The 19,390-nt window shown below is 40.1% G+C and overlaps 2 protein-coding genes across 2 annotated transcripts; both read right to left on the bottom strand.

Moving 5' to 3' along the window:
* Positions 1-217: 217 nt before the first annotated feature.
* On the bottom strand, positions 218-16,956 carry LOC134816869 (exonuclease 1-like). Its single transcript, XM_063825869.1, has 6 exons — positions 16,812-16,956; positions 16,453-16,598; positions 16,159-16,263; positions 15,886-16,029; positions 15,647-15,759; positions 218-323 (listed from the first exon to the last, which is right to left on the bottom strand). Exons 1-6 carry the CDS (start codon positions 16,954-16,956, stop codon positions 218-220), a joined length of 759 nt encoding a protein of 252 aa, XP_063681939.1.
* Positions 16,957-17,151: 195 nt separating this feature from the next.
* Positions 17,152-19,185, bottom strand: LOC134817241 (uncharacterized). The gene is made up of 4 exons (XM_063826383.1): positions 18,959-19,185; positions 18,749-18,818; positions 18,074-18,223; positions 17,152-17,577 (listed from the first exon to the last, which is right to left on the bottom strand). Exons 1-4 carry the CDS (start codon positions 19,168-19,170, stop codon positions 17,377-17,379), a joined length of 633 nt encoding a protein of 210 aa, XP_063682453.1. The 5' UTR covers positions 19,171-19,185; the 3' UTR covers positions 17,152-17,376.
* Between the last annotated feature and the right edge of the window lie 205 nt (positions 19,186-19,390).

The following is a 19,390-nucleotide window of genomic DNA, read 5'->3' on the forward strand; positions in this document are numbered from 1 at the left end:
TCTTCTCTTTAGCAGTTTCAGTTATGATTGCAGGACCATTGGCAAAAGGGTAGGGTCAAAGTATTTTTCTAGACGATTTTAACTGTAACCCTCAAGCTGCAGTGAAACATTTGCTAGTAGTAATACAGAAATTCGAAAAATAGATTTAATGATATTGTATCTCAGGTTTGGAAAACGGAAGACGGTTTTAATCTCGCTATATCTGAGTGTATGCAGTTTAGTTATCCTTGGCATAGTTGCAAACTTTACAGCTCTTCTTCTTGCTCGAGCCCTCCTTGGCTTTTGTTGTGGACTCAGATACAACAGTCTTTTTGTTTGGGCCGCTGAAATAGCTTACAATAAAAAGATTCTAGACAGGATTTTGTTGATAACACAGATATTCTTCATTGCCGGGTCAATGTGGTCGTCAGTGTTGGGGTTCCTACTACTTGATTGGATTGGATGGAGGAAGTTTCTACTTTTCTCGACATTGCCCGTACTCATTCTTCCGATCATCATGGTTCACTTCTGTGTAAAAGATACAAAAGTCCCACAAATAGAAGGGTCAGAAGAAGCAGAACAGCCAGAAACAGTGACTGAACAGCCAGAAACAGTGACTGTTTCAAACTTCGCAGCTAGAACCACAAAAATGGGGCTGCTCATTGCTTGTGTTTCTTTTAATGGCTGGTTGACCACCCTCCTCGTTCCAGCGTTGATCCAGCTGCTTAAGATCAATGAAGCAGGACCAAACATTGATTGCTCAGTTACCATGACTCAAGGGCCGGAACTCTTGTTACTGGCACTTGTTAACTTCGCAGGTATGCCCGCTTTATTCCTTATGCACTGTATAAAAGACAAAATTGGATTTCGTAAACTGCAGGGGTTTGTTTCCCTAATATACGTAGCAAACTTTGTACTGATGCTCACACAACAAAACCTTGCGGTAGCGATTTTAACTAACTTCATGACGAGGTTTTTGAATGGGATAATTGATTTGGGCTACACCTATGTCCTCTACGACGTGAATAACTTCGGAACGTCAAACTTTGAAGTAGGAACTAGCATTGCAACCACAATTGGCTTGATTGGTGGAATGGCTGGGTCGGGCATGGTTTCATTTGCCTCCACATCATCTGTTATAATCACTGCTTTGATGGTCAGTGTGGTTCAGGTTATGGTTGTTGTTTCTATGACAGAGGTTCAGTAACAATATGCTGAATAGGTGAGCAGGTTTAAATAGTCACGGACACAAGGTTAGATAGAAAAGTGCTCAACACATTAGGCCAGGTTTCAAAACGAGGAAGTGATCTGGAAGTCCTTTCCGAAACTTAGTTAGAGCTGAGGAATAATCTGAAACTGTTTATTTTAGATTCCGTATCAACCCTGACAGCTTAGAATTCTAGACTTACACTTACACTTTACAGTTATGAGTTATATCACGACAAACTTTCGACCTAATATGACCGTTAGACACTCTCACTGCAAAGAGACACAAACATTGTCCACTTTTAGAAGAACATCCCAGATTTCCTGCATGAAAGCGAAGTTGATAAGAAAAGACGGAGACTAAAAACACAAAGGATTGGAGAATAACAATCAGAGAGTCTTCTTCTCAACCTATCTGGGGACCATCCCGGTTCAATCCCTTTGTCATATTTTCAAGTAATTCTAGTTTATCCATATTCCATAAATGTATAATACTTACATAAATACATCTGAGTAACAAGATTTGAAGTTTATTTAATTGTTTCAACCATGTACAATGTACATGTAATAATGTGTTGAACTAAATTAGCGTAATTCCTTCAATTTATGTGATCAATTCACATAAATTCATGATACAAGTTTGATTGTGTGTTGTTTTACTGAGAAGCATGAGAATCATGATCAAACTGTGCATCATTAAACGACGGTCGTTGCCTTTGCGAATTGAAAATACTGTAAAGATGTAATTTATAGTTTGCTTAACTTTCAAATATTGATGATTTACCGTAATATCTAGAGGCTGGAACAAGTTTGTCATGTTGGCGGGGACTAGCTCATGAACTATGTTGTTGAGTGCCATAATTTCGTTGACTTTTTCCGCCAAGTGACCCTTGAAAACATCATATACTAGTAAAGTTTTCTGTGCCTCTGGCAGACCAAGGAGAACCTTTCCTTCGTTAACTTACGGCACAATAAAGTTCTCATAGTTGTCATATTCTGAACAAAAAGTTCGAAGTGGAAAAATGTTTGAAAAAAATTCAACGGACTTTAACTTAGACGGACCTTAAATGAACGGACTTTGTTTGAACGGACATTAAGATGAACGTTAGGGCGTCCAGCGTTCAATTAATGTCCGTCCAAATAAGGTCCGATAAGGTATATTTAGCAATAGCATTAAGACTATACATTCATGTTATTTTCTTACCTTTCTTTTGACGTATCACCTAGAGATCATTGGACCTCGTTAGTCGTTAGACATCTATAAGGATCCAGTTAGTGACGAGCTCTGAAGTAATCATTCGACCTCATTAATACTGATCCTGCCAGTTACGAGCTATGAAGTTGTTATTCGACTTCGTTAATGCTGATTCTGTCAGCGAAGAGTTGTGAAGAAATTAATGAAGGCCTTGTTGATATCCTCGTTCAACAAATATAATCATCTGGTAACCAAATCCCTTATGGCCTGCTTCCGACAATATGAAGATCCGAAAACCAAGTGTACCCATATCGGAACTTACTGACTTCATTAGAGCTTTAGAGAATAATCGAGAAATCGTTATTTAGTTCCAAGATCTGAGAAAAGTTCCATGTCGAATCAAAAGAAACAACTTGAACTAACACCCACCAGTAACATTGCAAACGTATACGAGTTACAAATAGTAAGCCACGACCGCTCCTGGAAGTCCCTGTCTCTCCGTCCTAAACCGATGGGGTTGCACTAGAGGCGGTGCATTGGTAACAGAGCTTCAAGACTCCAAGAATCTGTTGCCTATATCTATGATTATTGATTAATATGAATATACACTTTGGGAGTCCCTCTCCAGCAGGAGGAGTTGGAGACTGGAGAGGTATGGACGCGTTGAGAAAGCCGCCGTTCAGGCAGGCTTACAGTCTAAACCAACCAATAAAAAGAAGAAGAACTCTGGATGTAATTATATAAGGTATAATGTAATGTTACAGTTAACTCTGAAGTTACAGTTAACTCTAAAGTAAGGTACAAGATAATTTTAACTTTAAATGTAAGGTATAATGTAACGTTAACTCTAGATGAAAGGTATAATGTAACGTTAACTCTAGATGTAAGGTACAAGATAATTTAACTTTAAATGTAAGGTATAATGTAACGTTAACTCTAGATGTAAGGTATAATGTAATGTTAACTTTAGAGGAAAGGTACAATGTAACGTTAACTCTAGATGTAAGGTATAATGTAACATTAACTCTAGATGAAAGGTATAATGTAACGTTAACTCTAGATGAAAGGTATAATGTAACGTTAACTCTAGATGAAAGGTAAACATATCCGTAAGTAGCCCTAACACAATCTTAAAATACCGTTTGTTCATCCTAAAACCTCTATGAAGACTTGAAATACCGATATAGAAGTCCCGATACAATCCTTGGTAGTCCTTTTCGATATTGGTTGAAATCCTTATTCGTTAATCTTAAGCAAATATGGATAAATTTCTTTCGTCTGAGATCTTTCCTTCATAAGCCCGATTATTAGCTGAGAATTAGTGGCGTCGTTGTTTACAATAACTGAGATTCGGCAAAGAAACTGGTGCCACCCGATAAGCCGCTCTGGCGCTTAGCTTATAATAACATCTATGACATACAAGTGCATTTTTAAGCAATTTACCCTTGAGTATGATAATTATTACCAGTTTTATCGTGTTCGGCGTCCTCTAAAACATAGGGTTACATGATTTCCGCTACGATATTCATTAACAAAAAATCCTTCTATTTTCAAATCTCTGGGCTAGTACTAGTAGTCTGTCCCATTTTCAGTTTTTGAAGTTGAAACTTCCAGGGCCGAAATTTTACAGTTTTGGCCGAATTTCTGACCCACAAACAATTAGTCAGTCAACTATAGATGCCAAATGACACGATTGAGGTGCTGGAAGTTTGATTCCGGTCGAAAAAAGCTCACAGCAGATTTCTTAAGAAAACGAAAAGTTAAGTATTTTCAAAACTGTGTCCCATTTTCAGATGTGAAAATTTCTGAACACACATTTGACAGATTGGATAAAATGTTTGCCCATAAACCAATTAGTCAGTTAATTGATGATGGTATGAAACCAAATTGGGGTACTGGAAGTCAAAATCTCGAAAAAAATTGAAAAATCATACTGTTATGTCCCATACTCTGTCCCATTTTCAGTTTTTGAAGTTGACATTTTCAGGGCCGAAATTTAACAGTTTTGGCCGAATTTCTGAACTGCAACCAATTAGTCAATCAACTAAAGATGCCAAATGACACGATTGAGGTGCTGGAAGTTTGATTCGGGTCGGAGGAAGCTCACACCAGAAATCTTTTAAAAATTAAAAGCGGTATTTTCAAAACTCTGTCCCATTTTCAGATGTGAAAATTTCTGAACACACAAGAAGTCAAAATCTCGAAGAAAATTGGAAAATCATAGTGTCCCAATTTAGGGCCTGTCGTGATATCATAGATCGCTTAAGTTCCACCAGGATCTGGTAGTCCTCATAATTCTGCGGCAGTAGTGCGTCCAGGAATGAAGGTGATTGAAGAAGACATGTTGATGTTGTTCGATGCTTTGGTAGAATTTCATCGTGACCTTATACTATATGGCCCAAGCATATGAACTTGTTATCACAATCGGAGATATACCTTCATACGATGCGTGTGATAGGAATGAGGATCATATATGCTGCTTACGAGTTTCAGTTACCCGGTGGATCACACACTGCATACGTGGCTTGAACTGACCCGAAGGAATTGTGATCAGTGGATCACTTCGAAACACGTGATGTGAACCGACGAATCGTATTCGCAAGATCACTTCGAAATAAGTGACATGAACCGACCCGACAAATCACTTAATGGTCCATAAGAAGGATAGGATGTGACCTGAACTTGGAAATAAGTCAGGATATTTTGTCGCAGTAGAGTACACTACCTGGATCGTAGTGAGACACCTACCCTAGTGCGACAGAGGGTGTTTTTGTCGGACTTCGCACTAGAGTACGTGTCACACTAGAGTACGTGTCGCACTACAGTACGATTACCTGATTTTCCAAGTTTTTTCAAGATTTTGACTTCCAGTACCCCAATTTAGTTTAATACCATCATCAATTAACTGACTAATTGGTTTGTGGGCAAATATTTCATCCAATCTGTCAAATGTGCGTTCAGAAATTTTCACATCTAAAAATGGGACAGAGTTTTGAAAATACAACTTTTCGTTTTTTTAAGATTTCTGCTGTGAGCTTCCTCCGACCCGAATCAAACTTCCAGCACCGCAATTGTGTGCTGGAATTAGTTGACTGACTAATTGGTTGCGAGTCAGAAATTCGGCCAAAAATGTAAAATTTCGGCCGTGGAAGTTTCAGCTTCAAAAACTGAAAATGGGACAGAGTATGGGCCAGTATGATTTTCCAATTTTTTTCGAGATTTTGACTTCCAGTACCACAATTTGGTTTCATACCATCATCAATTAACTGACTAATTGGTTTGTGGGTAAAAATTTCATCCAATCTGTCAAATGTGCGTTCAGAAATTTTCAAATCAGAAAATGGTACAGAGTTTTGAAAATACAACTTTTCGTTTTCTTAAGATTTCTGCTGTGAGCTTCCTCCGACCCGAATCAAACTTCCAGCACCTCAATCGTGTCATTTGGCATCTATAGTTGACTGACTAATTGGTTGCGGGTCAGAAATTCGGCCAAAACTGTAAAATTTCGGCCCTGGAAGTTTCAGCTTCAAAAACTGAAAATGGGACAGAGTATGGGACAGTATGATTTTCCAATTTTTTCGAGATTTTGACTTCCAGTACCCCAATTTGGTTTCATATCATCATCTAAAACTCCTGATACTAACACCATCAGTAAAATAGAACACTATTGATATTTCAGTCTTCTTTGGTTGTAAGAGGGATAAGTTGAAACGTGAATATTGTTACTTCTCCTCGTGAATGTGGGTCCTAGTCCTTCAAACTAACGATTTTATTATAGGTTTAAAGTTCACTTAAGGAAAGTTATCGATCCTAATTTCCAACATGCTTGGAAGAAATATTATCATCAATCAGCTTTTATAACACCCCAAATATACCAACTGTGTTATAGAAACTGTCTCCATTAAAGAATACTGGTTTAAAATTAACCTTTAACCTTCTTCGCCATTATAAGCTTGAATCATTTCTTCACAGTCAAGTAAGAGAACAGTCAAACACTGTGTGTGGGGAGCGACGTAATAACGGACGATTGCTCCAAGCTCTGGAACGCTATTCTTATTGATAGAAAATATCACTATCTTCTGATTTCGTGTCAAGATGAAACCTCTAAGTTTTCAGCAATTCTGAGAAAGTGGGGCCCCAAACAAGTAGAATAATCTCTCACTCCATATGCGAGTATAAAATTGGGAAATACGTCCGATATAATATACCGATACGTTACAAGTAACCATTACCTTTATCGATACCCCAACTTTCACTTTCGCTTTTGGGAGTAGGAATACCCCCAACTCTAGCATACTCCTCTCACTATCAAAGAAGAAACATTGAGATACATGTCTAAGCGTTTAATCCCAGCACCCTTCCTCCAATGAGGAACTGGAGCTAACCTCGCCATAAACGGATAATGATTGGATTAGTTATTTTTTACGGATATTTGTTTTTTTAACTTCTCTCAAATACTTCAACTTATCAGTACCATATAAGCTCCTTCACCGGATTAGTACTTTCGGTACAGAGATAGAAAATGAAGATGAAAAAGATAGTCCAATTGCTCGTTATGTAATCACAACCTCGAAAATATCTCTTCTCACCACATATTTATTGACTGTCCACACAAGCTCTATCCTACAGGAGTAAATCTGTTTTATTAAATCGAATATTGACGCAAATTAAGACACCCAATATTCGCCCACTATTTGAATTGCTTAAATCACAGAGATAAAATTTGTTAACTTCAATAAATTCGGTTTTGCTGTTGTTTATTGAGAGTTTCCCAGAACAATACCACTATTTCTGGGCGCGATAGCTTAAACACTAACTTTTCTTATTAGTGAAAAACCGGATATTATACGTGCCATAATATAAAGACTATATACCTTATGACCATTTTATACCAAATTCTGGATCCACCCCTATACACTCTTGTTTTATTTATCTCTCGAAATTACAGCCGTGCCCTTACCTTTACCCTTTATTTCACAAGTTGTAGCCAGTGGAGTATCTCCACTACTAGTATGATATAAAGAGTCATATTTAAAACCAGTAGTATCTCTCCTTTTTTCTCTCCATCTTATGTGCATTTTATACTCAATACCACTGACTTTATTCGATCGTATTATCTAAAAGAATTTAAAAATTGTGTGCGTGTGATTTTTTATATTTTATTTTGCTGCTACGCGCAAGTAAACCCCAGGGCTAACACAGCCCCGGAAGAAAGCCTGAAATGACCACTCTCTTGAACCCTTGGTGCCGCTCGCCGCTCAGATTTTGCCTCTTGGCTGGTAAGCCGAGTCTTGATCGGATTAACTCACTTCTTCGTACACACAGACCGTAGGGTACTTTACCGCTTTGAAGCCGTTGGTATCCTCCTGTGTCCCTGGGGTTTGGCAGTTCTCAATTTAAAAAAAAAAAAAAAAAAAAAAAAAAACAAAAAAAAAAAAAAAAACTATATATGAATTTGAATATAGATTTGCGAATGACAGCTGAGCGCGGCCCCTAATAATGTATATTGGGAAAATGCAGTATATAAAATGTATATATTACTATTAGGTAATACGACGCCCAATTTGTACATGCACCGTAGTGTATTGATGTGTACAACTGATATAGTATACCTTTGCTGAATACTTTCTTGAATTTTACAGATACAATTAATTCTCCGCATTGAACTTGAATGTCAAGTGTTTCCCGTAGTTATGCATAATTTATCCAATATTAATAACATGAAATTGAAGTGACTTGATTGAGCTTATACTTCAATTGATAGTAAATGTAAATGGAATCTAGCGTCCGCCAAAACGAAACAACGGGAGCAATTCCTGTTAAAAAATTTGTACCACTGTTTCCTAGAGACTGTGAGAAAATTTTCGCAATACCCAATTTGTTATACCTTTTTGGGAAAGATTATAAAAATTCGCCTAGGGCCGATATTTGATGGTGCGCCGCTTTGGGAAACAAAATTAGCTCAAAATACTGTAAAAGTTTCGTAATTTGACAAAATTCGTTGATTTTTGTCGTAATAATTCGATATATCTTCACCTACCTTGATGAAATCATTGAAACTTAGCGACGGACCTTTCAATAGGCTTTTACAACTGTCCGAAAAGTATGGGTAGATCTAAATATCGGATTGATATATCTGATATAGTGATCAAAACAGCAAAATACCGCTGCTTTTAGCTAGCTGTAACATAATGTCTGATGTTGGATGGATTATGCTTTTAAATTTTCGGACAACTTGCCTAGTAAGTCAATGATAAGAGCAATACCAATTTTTGTTGCAAATTGGAGTCGGAAGTATACTCATTATCTATTTGTTTGATGAAAATTGTGCTGGCCGAAATTAGCGCTAAACAAACCATTCTACAGTCGGCAACGCGCGCTCACTGTACGATGGCGCACTACCTACTTTTTCGTCAACGTAGACCCGTCGGGCCACCTCAGATATCCAAACCCGATTACTTATCCCTACATTCTTTTTTTGCTTTTCGGCAAGAGCTAAGGATAAAAATTAAGGAAAATGTCAAAATTCTGAGAACGCTCATAAAAATGGTTAAACTACATAAGCACTACAAGCATGATGATAACGCCTTATATTAATGTGACCTGTGGGTGATATATATCATTAAATCTTTATAAAACGGATTACTATTTAAGGGCGCCGTCCGGCGGTAGTGAACGCCGGTCGGTAGGTCGCCCTGAGGTCGGTGGAGGTTGGTCGGAGGTCCGTCCGGAGGTCGATACGAAGGTCGGTCCGGAGGTCGGTCGAAGTGAAAGGTCGTCGGAGGTCGGTCGAGGACGGTCGGAGGGGTCGGTCGGAGGTCGGTCGGAGTCGGTCGGAGGCGGTCGGAGGTCGGTCCGGAGTCGGGCGGGCTCACGGTCGTCGCGTTGGTCGGAGGTTTGTCGAGGTCGGTCGGAGGTCGGACGGAGTCGGTCGGGGTCGTCGGAGTCGGTCGGGCGCCGTCCGGAGGTCGGTCGGAGTCGGTCGGAGGTAGTCGGCGGGGCGACCAATCATGACAACAATTTTGGACTTCGGGCTCCCCCTGTAAAGTGATCTCGGAAGCTGGGGAGGCCTCCCCTTTGCAACACGGCTCGGAAGCGGAGCTCTCGATACAGAAGGTACGTATCGAAAAGAGTCGGACCGAACTTTTCTAAGTCAAGTTTTTTCGGGCGGGCGCCGTGGGAGTCGTTGGGGCGCCGTCGGAGGTCGGTCCGGTAGTCGGTCTGGTGCCGGTCGGAGGTCGGTTGGAGGGTTCGGCCGAGGTCGGTCGGCGCCGTCGAAGGTCGGCGGGCGCCGGTTGGGCGCCGGTCGGAGGTAGGTCGAGGTCGGTCGGAGGTAGGGGTCGGGCTACCCTTCTATGACACAATATTGGACTCGAGGCTCCCCTGGTAATGTGATCTCGAAGGCAGGCCTCCCTTTTCCGGGCCTTTGCAACATGAGCTCGGAAGTTGAGCACTCGATACAGAAGGTACTTATTCGAGAATGATCGACCGAACATTTCTAAGTCCCCCAAATTTTTTTTTTCCCGGAAGTCGGTCCGGGGCGGCCGGTCAGAGGTTGTCGTGTGCCGGTAGTTGGTAAGCGGCGCGTCTGGCGCCAAGGCTGGTTTATCGTTCCGGTCATTACATAAGCCATGCTGACTGCGCTGGGTCGGTCCGGACTGATACAGTCACTTTTCAAAAAGATACCTACATTATGAAATCCGAATACATTTACAAGCAAAAAAACGAAATGGATTAGTGATAATTTACAATTGTAGATGGTCCCGTTCGAGTAATGGTCAGCGGTGGAGACGGTGGTGACGCAACTCCAACATATTTAACCCAAGAAGAAATCTTTGTATCAACAACCATTGCATTATAGATCAGCTCCCACGTTTACATCCGTGGCGCGGTGTTCAGCAAGATGATAGCCGACATATAATCGTGAGTTACTAGATTAGACGGAAAAGTACAATGTCGACATATGCGCTTTGCAGAAACTAAAGTCACCTGAAACATACAGCCTTGATTAGCGCAACGGTTTTAACTTGTTATCGGTCTCGAGCATTGGACAGCGTCCGCCATGAGGCTGGGTTTATAATCAGTCCTCGCATATAACTATGTGGTTTTGCTGGAAGTCATCATGACCGTATGCTATGTCGAATTTGCAACCCCTCACGTACGGTACACCCCACGTTGCAGGGTGATCAATGCCGACTGTCCACATCAGGTAAGTCCGTAAAACTCCATGTTTGTGATAACTTTTATGGCAGCTTAAAGAGGCCAAAAATGTACCCTCTAATTGGAGTTGCAATTTCTGGTACTTTAAATTCAAAATTGGGTAAATTATCCCCGTCCTTTTGGAAAAAAAAAAAAAAATATTGAACAGGGTTTTGGTATATACATGGGAATAACGAATGGGTAAGAACGAAAATGGTTCTAGATTACTGGATTTTATCTCAGGAAAATAATCTGTTTGCTGTGAACACTAGTTTTTATACAACCCTAGCTGACGTGTTTCATCATTTACTGGTTGCGGAAGGAGTGGTCGGCTGGTCGTAACAGTAAGAAGACACGCCTGGGTATACTCTCAAATAGATACATACTATGCCGAAAATAGATCTAAGTGTCTTTTGACTCAATCAAGATACTTATGCCTGGTATAAAAACATTTCATCATAACTTTCCATTGCTCCATCAAGTTTTAGCAACATTCATCTTTGTTTCAAACCTAAAGCAACGTCGTGTTCCGTCTAAAATATATCAGAACTTGTAAGCAACAAAGATATGCAACAAAATATCACTTGGTGGCCCTTGAAGGCAAGTTCCTCAATTTGAGGACCAGCAACGATCCAAATGCCGACCTTCAAAATCTTATGTCTCATATTCGTGATGCTGCCAATGTTTCCATCGCCCAAAAAAAAACCAAAAGCTCGCTGAAACAATCAACAGCATGATAGACACGCCTCAAAGAAGCTGTTGAAAACGTCAACGATCTCCGACAGCACTTAACAATAATCAATCTCTAGATCGAACGACATTGAGGTCATCCATCAACCACCTCACTAATAGCATCCATAAAAGATTAGTTGAAGTGAGGACTGCTCAAGCTGATCAGACCTATAGTATATTACTAACCCAAACGATTCAAGGAAAATGTTTGAAGCAGTAAGACATCTTCAGAAAAGTAAACCACCTATAAACTCGATTGTGTTCATGATGAAATGGCTGTTATTGATTGCATCCGACGACAGAAAGCTACGGTTGTTAGAGACTATCTCGAAAAACACTGACTCGCAATGAGCAACCTCTCGACCTTTGAGGTCTACCACGTTGCTCTCAATGTCCCCTTTTACTGGATTGAAATACATGCGCCAACCCTAGCTTGAAAAATGGAGGGCAAATGGTCCCGATGAATACCCAACGAGTACTATTAAGTAATCTAATAGTACAGTCCATGAACATTTGCTGGAACATAAACAGTTGTTTTCGAGACCACATACTTTTCCCGCTTATCCCATTGTGAGCTCTATAACACCCTTACAGAAAGCCAAAAAAAACCTATTGTCCTTGAAGAATTTAACTCCACTCCCCTTGTCCAATGCAGCCAAAAAATTCTGTCTATGGCTAATCTTAAAAGGATAAATAAAAGTGACGCCTTCACTGGTCCATGCAGTGTGCATATAAAACGCGCTCGTTCATGTGCTGAAATTGTTTTGGTGTCAGCGAGTTCTACTGTCATTGGTCCAAAGGAAAAATGGGATGTAACCATCGCATGGCATTGATATGTCTATCCTAGTGCGTTTGACACCGAATCAAACGCACTACGAGTCTTTAACTCCTGTAAACTGATGCTGTACGGAGAGAGCTGAGATTGTCCGGTTGTTGTTGTCCAACACGAATGCTACGTGTGAAGGAACAGGAGGTTCTTTCACTGAGTTTTTAATCTCCTTGGAGCTTTCCAAGGTGACGTCTAATCCGGCTTCGTTCACACCTTGTCTTGGCTGGTGCTTTGAATGAACTTAGATGGACATAACAATCAATTAGATAGGCCGATCCCCCCGATTACTATTGCGCCTTCCACTTGACACTGAATATGCTGATGATGTAGAACTTCAATGAGAAGAGAAGACAACTTGAGAGCTAGGTTGCCCCAGGCAACAGCTACTAAACTCGTAGATAATGCGGAATTTTTGCTAGAAGTTTTAATTTTTTAGTTTTTGTTTTAGGAAAGATTAGACTTGGGCGTTGGTTTATGATTAACTATCCCTTGTTTAAGAACTTTGATTAATAATAGAATAATTAGTTATAGAATAATTATTATGTAATATAATAGTAGGTAAATTAATAATTCTATCGATTAATTTGTACTTATGGTACAGAATATTTTAAAACTCTTCAACATCATCTCCGCAAAAATGGCGGCTGCTCTTGCTTCTTTCAAATGCTTGGAGTGGGGATTACTCTGCTGGGCTGCTCATTTAGGCCTCCATTCTGATCCTTCCGTTGGCCCGAGCTCATCTTTTGACGAGTTCCAATAAGTCCGGGGGGGGGGTGGTCGAGACTCCAGCTCTCCGATCCAACGACGCCGTCTGAAGACCCTCTACTGATACTCCATGCCTTTTATCGTGTGACGTTCCCGGGATCCATTACTGTCCATCGTATCTTATTGGACAATCTATCTAATCGAACTCTGCACTACAATCGCTTCGTGATAAGGCGGCTGGCCGGATAGTGAGCTGGACTATCTGGACATGAGCTGAAACGTAAGGCCTTGACCAGCAGCATCAGGTGGTCATCGTCCGGTTGGTGTGGCAACAGAATATGATGGCTGTGTCGGAGAGGACTATACGCTGGAACTAAAACGTTGCACTAAACCTTTGCAAGTTGGACCCCGCCAAATACGGAAAGTAAAAAGCTTATTTAATTTGATATCACCTATCATTGAACTTTTTATTATTAAATGTCTAGTTATCATCACTTAAATTGAACTAGTTAGTTTCACTATTGAGTCTTGACGATAGTAATAATCACTTGAACTATTATAGTTTAATTTTAACTACACAAAATTAATTACTATTGAATTAAAAAAATTGAATATAATTATAGCAGCATTACTCTAAGCACGCAAACTTATAAAAACTGTACTGAAAGCATACATCTCATAAGAACTTTCGGTAAGTGAGAAGTCGTGGAAGGTCCCTGCTACACATAAGCTTGCTTTGTCTTGTTGCCGATTAGCCCCTTCTGTTCAAGGCCTACAAACATGACATTCGAGGTCAAGTGCACTCGCAGAGCGTCGTCCACCTTCTTCGAATTGAACACTCTTCGCGTGGGTCCGACCGACTTCCGACTCGGCGCCCGACCGACCTCCGAACCGGCCCCCGACCGACCCGACCGCCCCGACCGACCTCCGACCGACCTCCGACCGACCTCCGAACCGACCTCCGAACCGACCTACGACCGACCTCCGACCGAACTCCGACCGACCTCCGACCGACCTCCGACCGAACTCCGACCGCCCGCCCACCGACCTCCGACCGACCTCCGACCGACAATCCGACCCGACCGTCCGACCGGCGCCCAACCGACCTCCGAACCGGCGCCCGAGCACCTCAAAAACTTGAGCTTAGAACATTTTCGGTCCGACTCATTCTCGATACATACCTTCGTATCGATGCTCTCCCGCTTCCCGAGCTCGTGTTTTACAAAGGGGAGGCCAGGAGACCTCGAGTCCAAAATGTGTAATAGAATGGTCGGCCCGACCTACCTCCGATCGACCTCCGACCGACCTCCGACCGGCGCCCGACCGACCTCCGACCGACCTCCACGACCTCCGACCGACCTCCGACCGCGCCCGACCGGCCCTCCGACCGACCTCCGACCAACCTCCGACCAACCTCCGAACCACCGCCGACCAACCTCCGACCGTCCTCCGACCGGCTTCACCTACCGCCGGACCGGCCCCGACCGACCTCCGACCGACCCACCGACCGACCACCTTGTCTATCTATTGACGAATATCTGTAGAGCATATAACTATTTAACAAAAGAAGATCGAAAATGTCACAACCATGCTTCGTGAAAAAGTTTTGTAACTGTGATAAAGGTGTCAACTAGCGTTTTAGCGACAAGCGTTTTTCACGACAGTGTATTAAGTTGACATTGGTGTTTCGAGGGTTTCGATGGTAAATTCCGTAGCAGTATGAACGATCGAACGCGTTTCCACTTCCTTTGTTTAGGATTCTTGTTGTTTTGTTTGGGGACCCGGTTTAATTTTGGACAACTCGGCCAAATTTTAAAAAATCATAATTGATACATAACAATATAATAATTTAATAAAGGAAATGAAATTGAAAAGTTGATGTAACCCCTTATTATTTTATTAAAAACATACAATTTTTGATTTTTGCATTTTTTTTTTTTTTTTTTTATTTTTTTTTTTTTTTTGATGCGGCCATCCACAAAAGAAAAGCGGCCGCATTTCTTGTTGATTTAGGCCTCCAAAAAAATTTGGCGGCCAAATTCCAAAATTTTCCCGGAAAAATTCAGAATTTGGCCGCCAAATTTTTTTGGAGGCCTAATTCAAAAATCTGTTCTCAAAATAAGGTGGAAATGCGATTTAGAGTCGATTCCGAAAATTTCATGCAAAAATTTTGAAAACTGATTGAGTTGTTACAATTTTAATGAGATCAATTCCGCAAATATCGCGAACCAAGATACGGGCAATTTAGTTCATTTTTTGTGGTTTTTTCGCCTTAGTATCCACATTTAAACAGATATAAAGCTATAACTTACAGAGAATATGTATTTTAGGCTTACCTTTCTTATAAAGTAAGTTTCATTCAAAAATATTGATATTTGCCCAATTTAAGGGACGAAATCTACCAAATTTGGTGCGTATGCCCAAATATGGGCATATGGTTTTTGGCCCATAACTCAGTCATTTTTTGTCCAATCTTGATGAAATTTCATATACGAGTTCAGGAGATCACTAGCTACAAGTAGAGCACCTAAAATCAGGGTTTTGGGCATGTTCAGGGTATTTGGCTAAATTGGGCCTAATTTGGACCAAATATGGGCGTGGCTGCCCCGCGGGCACCGTTTGGCGGTTAGGGTCCGGGACCCCCTCAAAAGTTCGGTCACTGGTCCTAGTTTGTTGGTCAACTGCTATCTCGAAATCAAGTTTCACAAAAAAATATCCATTGTCCCCCCCCTTAAACGGCCCAAATCTTCAACAATTACCTATCTAGCTAAAACACTCATAAATTTGTAACGTTAAATTACCTGAACTTCTCGATAGACCATCCATCGAATCTAGGTTCATCAGTTGACTTGCCCAGGTCGGACAAGTCTATCTCAATACCGTACCCTTGCTCGTCCATCTTAAAGAGGACTTTCTGAGGGTGATAATGTCAGATCTATTTATAGAACAGTGGATCTGTTTAGTTATGAAAAGTAGTAATAATTTATTAAAAAATTATGAAACATGGAGATGACAATAAGGGACATTCTCCAATTCTTACCTGGCAGCCGAACGGTAAAAGATCGGAATCCTCTGTAATAGCGAAATCAACCACCCCAGATTTAACGAGATAAGTAATCTGAGCATCGGCTTCATACGGTGCTACAATAACAGGGACATTCATCGCGCTACATTCCTTTATCACCTGAGAAACAGATATGAGAAACTAAACTAATAGATATGTTTTTTAGGACAATGAAAAAATCGAAAAGAAGTGGTATGGAGAATATAAAGATAAAATAACGTAATAAATAAACAGCAGATCAGGGTTTACCTCAACAACCATATCGTTGGTGATGCTGATAGCTTTTTGGAACATGTCCACTGCCCCACTCTTGTTTCCCTCCGCAAGCAACTTCTTTCCTTTCTCTCTATTAGCCTGGGGATAAAAGTAGAATTTAGATGTTTTATTTTCCAAGTATTTTCCAAGTATTTTCCAAGTATTTTCCAAGTATTTTCCAAGTATTTTCCAAGTAAAGGTTCTAAAACACGATACTAAGTATTAATTAAGCGAGTGAGGGTTGCAAATATTGAGGAAATATTTAAGATAACATTGTTTATAACTGACATGTCTGACATCCCTTCTCTTTTCATTGGTATTCTTCTTGGAGGGAGTGTTACAACCATCAAACACCATCACAGGGTAGACTTTGTTATAGAGCAGTAGTTTTATACGCTTCGCTATGTAGTTCACATACCTTGTCGTGGGTTGTCCTGAAAATAGAGTTGGACTCAAACCTTGAACATGAACATTTGTAAAACTAGATGCTGTCAATACGATGAATCTAAAATTTTGCTGCATATACACAAACAACTTGTTTTGATGAAACGATGAATTGTAACGATGAAGTGTAACGATGAAGTGTAACGATGAAGTGTAACGATGAAGTGTAACGATGAAGTGTAACGATGAAGTGTAACAAATACCTGTAGCAAGCTCGAAAGCACAGGAGAAAGCACCGCGATGTAACCAGCAGGAGGTATCAACAGCCACACACCGCCCAGCATACTGACCTACGTGCACTTTCTTGTGGATGTTGGAGAGGAATGGGAGCAGTCCTGTTATACCCATCCTATTGGAGAGATTATGGGCTAACAAGTCGTGTTGAAATGGATGGAAACCGAATAAATCACCTATCTGATTCTGAGTTGTAACTTGATAGGATATTATACATTTATCAACGCGAAGAATGACAAAATTATGATAAACCGGTAAATTCGTAAGGTATGAAAATATAAGTAAGTAATAAATTAATTTCATCATAATTGCACATATATGGTTGATAAAAACAGGCAGATGTCATCGAACCTCTACAAATACTAAGGTTCAAGGGTCACAAGTTGCTGTAAGTATTCAAGAAACTATTTTCTGTGTCTAATTTAGTGTAATCATACAGTTTTGAGTTTTCACTACGTTTGCAGTAAATATTATTTCCTCTCGGCCCGGTATTCAAAATTAGCTCATTCTGTGCTCTAAATACACATTAACTGCTCACATCTCATCGTCTAACTGATCAAAAATGTTCCCTATAAGATTATCATCATCATCAATATCCTTCTCATGCAAAACGTCACTAATCATACTGTCGGTAGTTGACAGTTTGAATCCTAGCATGGCTTCCAACTTGAGAGATTGTCTTAAACATTCGTCTGTAGTGATGGGAGATTCCAGTAATTCTTCTGACTCTAGTATCTGCGGGAATTTAAGGCTTATTCCCTAATTCATATCAGTATGACTAAACCTAGTGATAATGTTATTAAGATGAGAATTTGTTTTGCATATTATAATCAGAATAAAGCTCGATTTGATAGCGATACATCATGCAGTTTGGGGACTGGTTTGTAAGCCAGCCAATGTTTACGAATATAATAACTTTATTACATAATCATAAATATATATCATAAATAGATCAAATCTGAAACAGAAATTTGCACGCAGTTAATAAATTAAAAAAAAGGAAATGAAAAAAGAAAGGTTTATTGATAAAACAAAATATGGAGCACTCTGTGCTTCCAACAGCCTTTCAGACTCGCGCTAAGTTTGTTAGGGACTGATTTAGGATATCGTAGATATTGCTATGCCATGCCATTAGTTTGGATATATGTAGTGTTGTGATTGTTAAAATCAATTAATTAAGTAGTGAGTGCTGTATTATTCTATCGACGTCTCGAATGAACTGTTAGTTTACCGTGAGGATGAGCCGCTTCAGCTCAACTCCGAATTGTGAATCAATCTCATCCTCTGGAGTTTTCAAAAGGTAAGCGTCCAATCCACCGCATTCTGCTATTCTGGTTACCGCATAATCGGTGGTCCCAATGTGATATGATTCTCCCGTTATCTGAGAAAAGTGATCCGACATTAGTAAAGAATGGTGATCCTCCGAAATCTGGTGCACAAGAGACTTCGGAGGTGGTGCTTGAACTAACTGCTGATCTCAGATCTGAGATAATTAACGCAACATCATGATTACTGACTAGACAGTCGGTCGGATACCGAAATTTAAATGACATGATGCGCGCGAGAATTTTGGCCATTTCTGCGCGTAATTGTGCGCAGCGAACCTACTAAAACTTTCTCCGCCGCCTACATAACAGTACAAGAGGCCATGTGTTCACGTCAAGAGATTTGCCCCACTGTCACAAACGACTTGAAACATGAAACTTAAGGGCCAAGGATGGAGGACAATATATTGTGTACAGCGGTCAAATGCAATATACACTGAGCAACAGGTCAAACTCGTGAGTAATTCTAAAATTTAAAAGCAATTTTAACTTTATGACGTGAGATTAAAGTTCAGCGTGGATTAAAAAGGAAGTAAAATGACTTTTGAATGCAAGCAGTTATCAGTTATCTAGATTCTAACCTCTGATTTGATGGTCCGCTTATCATTGAAACCTTCTGGAACATAAGGAACTGTAGGAAAGTAACTCACACTGAAAATAATGAAATCTGTTTTAAGGAATTCATCGTTATAAACACCACTCATGCAACAAATGGTAAAATCTGATGCAAAATTCATTAGAATCATTAGAATCACCATTAAAATACTTCTAAATTATGTGATGTAACTTACAAAGATGCAGCCCTCCAGTTACCGAACGGTATTTCCTTATGAAACAAGCCCTTCTCACCCTCGATAACCTGGAAATCACCAGGCACGCTCCTTATCCGAGATTTGTGTATGGGTATAGTTTTGGGTACAGAAGTGTGTCTGCTGTCGGAGGATTTATATCGTAGGTTTGTGAGGGATATTCTGTGTTTACAGAACAGACGGGGTTTTAACATTTTGCTTGGGTGAGGTTTAATTTGATGGTTATTGTTATCGTTTGATTGTGTTCTGAACTGTATAGATTATAGGGGAAACTAAGTTTAAATACAAGGTCATTGATTTAATTATAATTTAAGTTCTACACAATTAAATGAAGAAACTTACAAAATAATGATTACAAATTGGTCCTAAAACCAAACAGTACAACAATTGGAATACAAAATACACAAAGAATTT

The sequence above is a fragment of the Bolinopsis microptera genome, chromosome 6 (genome assembly GCF_026151205.1).
Source record: "Bolinopsis microptera isolate Bmic1 chromosome 6, MBARI_Bmic_1.0, whole genome shotgun sequence".
In the NCBI taxonomy this organism is placed as follows: domain Eukaryota; kingdom Metazoa; phylum Ctenophora; class Tentaculata; order Lobata; family Bolinopsidae; genus Bolinopsis; species Bolinopsis microptera.

Coding starts and splice junctions, on each gene's coding strand:
- LOC134816869 (XM_063825869.1), bottom strand. CDS start 16,956: ATGGGTATAACAGGACTGCTCCCATTCCTCTCCAACATCCACAAGAAA. Junction 16,599..16,811: donor TGCTTTCGAGCTTGCTACAG/GTATTTGTTACA, acceptor CTCTATTTTCAG/GACAACCCACGACAAGGTAT. Junction 324..15,646: donor TGGTCTATCGAGAAGTTCAG/GTAATTTAACGT, acceptor AAGCTATTTCAG/CGGCCCAAACAAAAAGACTG.
- LOC134817241 (XM_063826383.1), bottom strand. CDS start 19,170: ATGTTAAAACCCCGTCTGTTCTGTAAACACAGAATATCCCTCACAAAC. Junction 18,819..18,958: donor AACTGGAGGGCTGCATCTTT/GTAAGTTACATC, acceptor CATTATTTTCAG/TGTGAGTTACTTTCCTACAG. Junction 17,578..18,073: donor TGAAGCGGCTCATCCTCACG/GTAAACTAACAG, acceptor AAATTCCCGCAG/ATACTAGAGTCAGAAGAATT.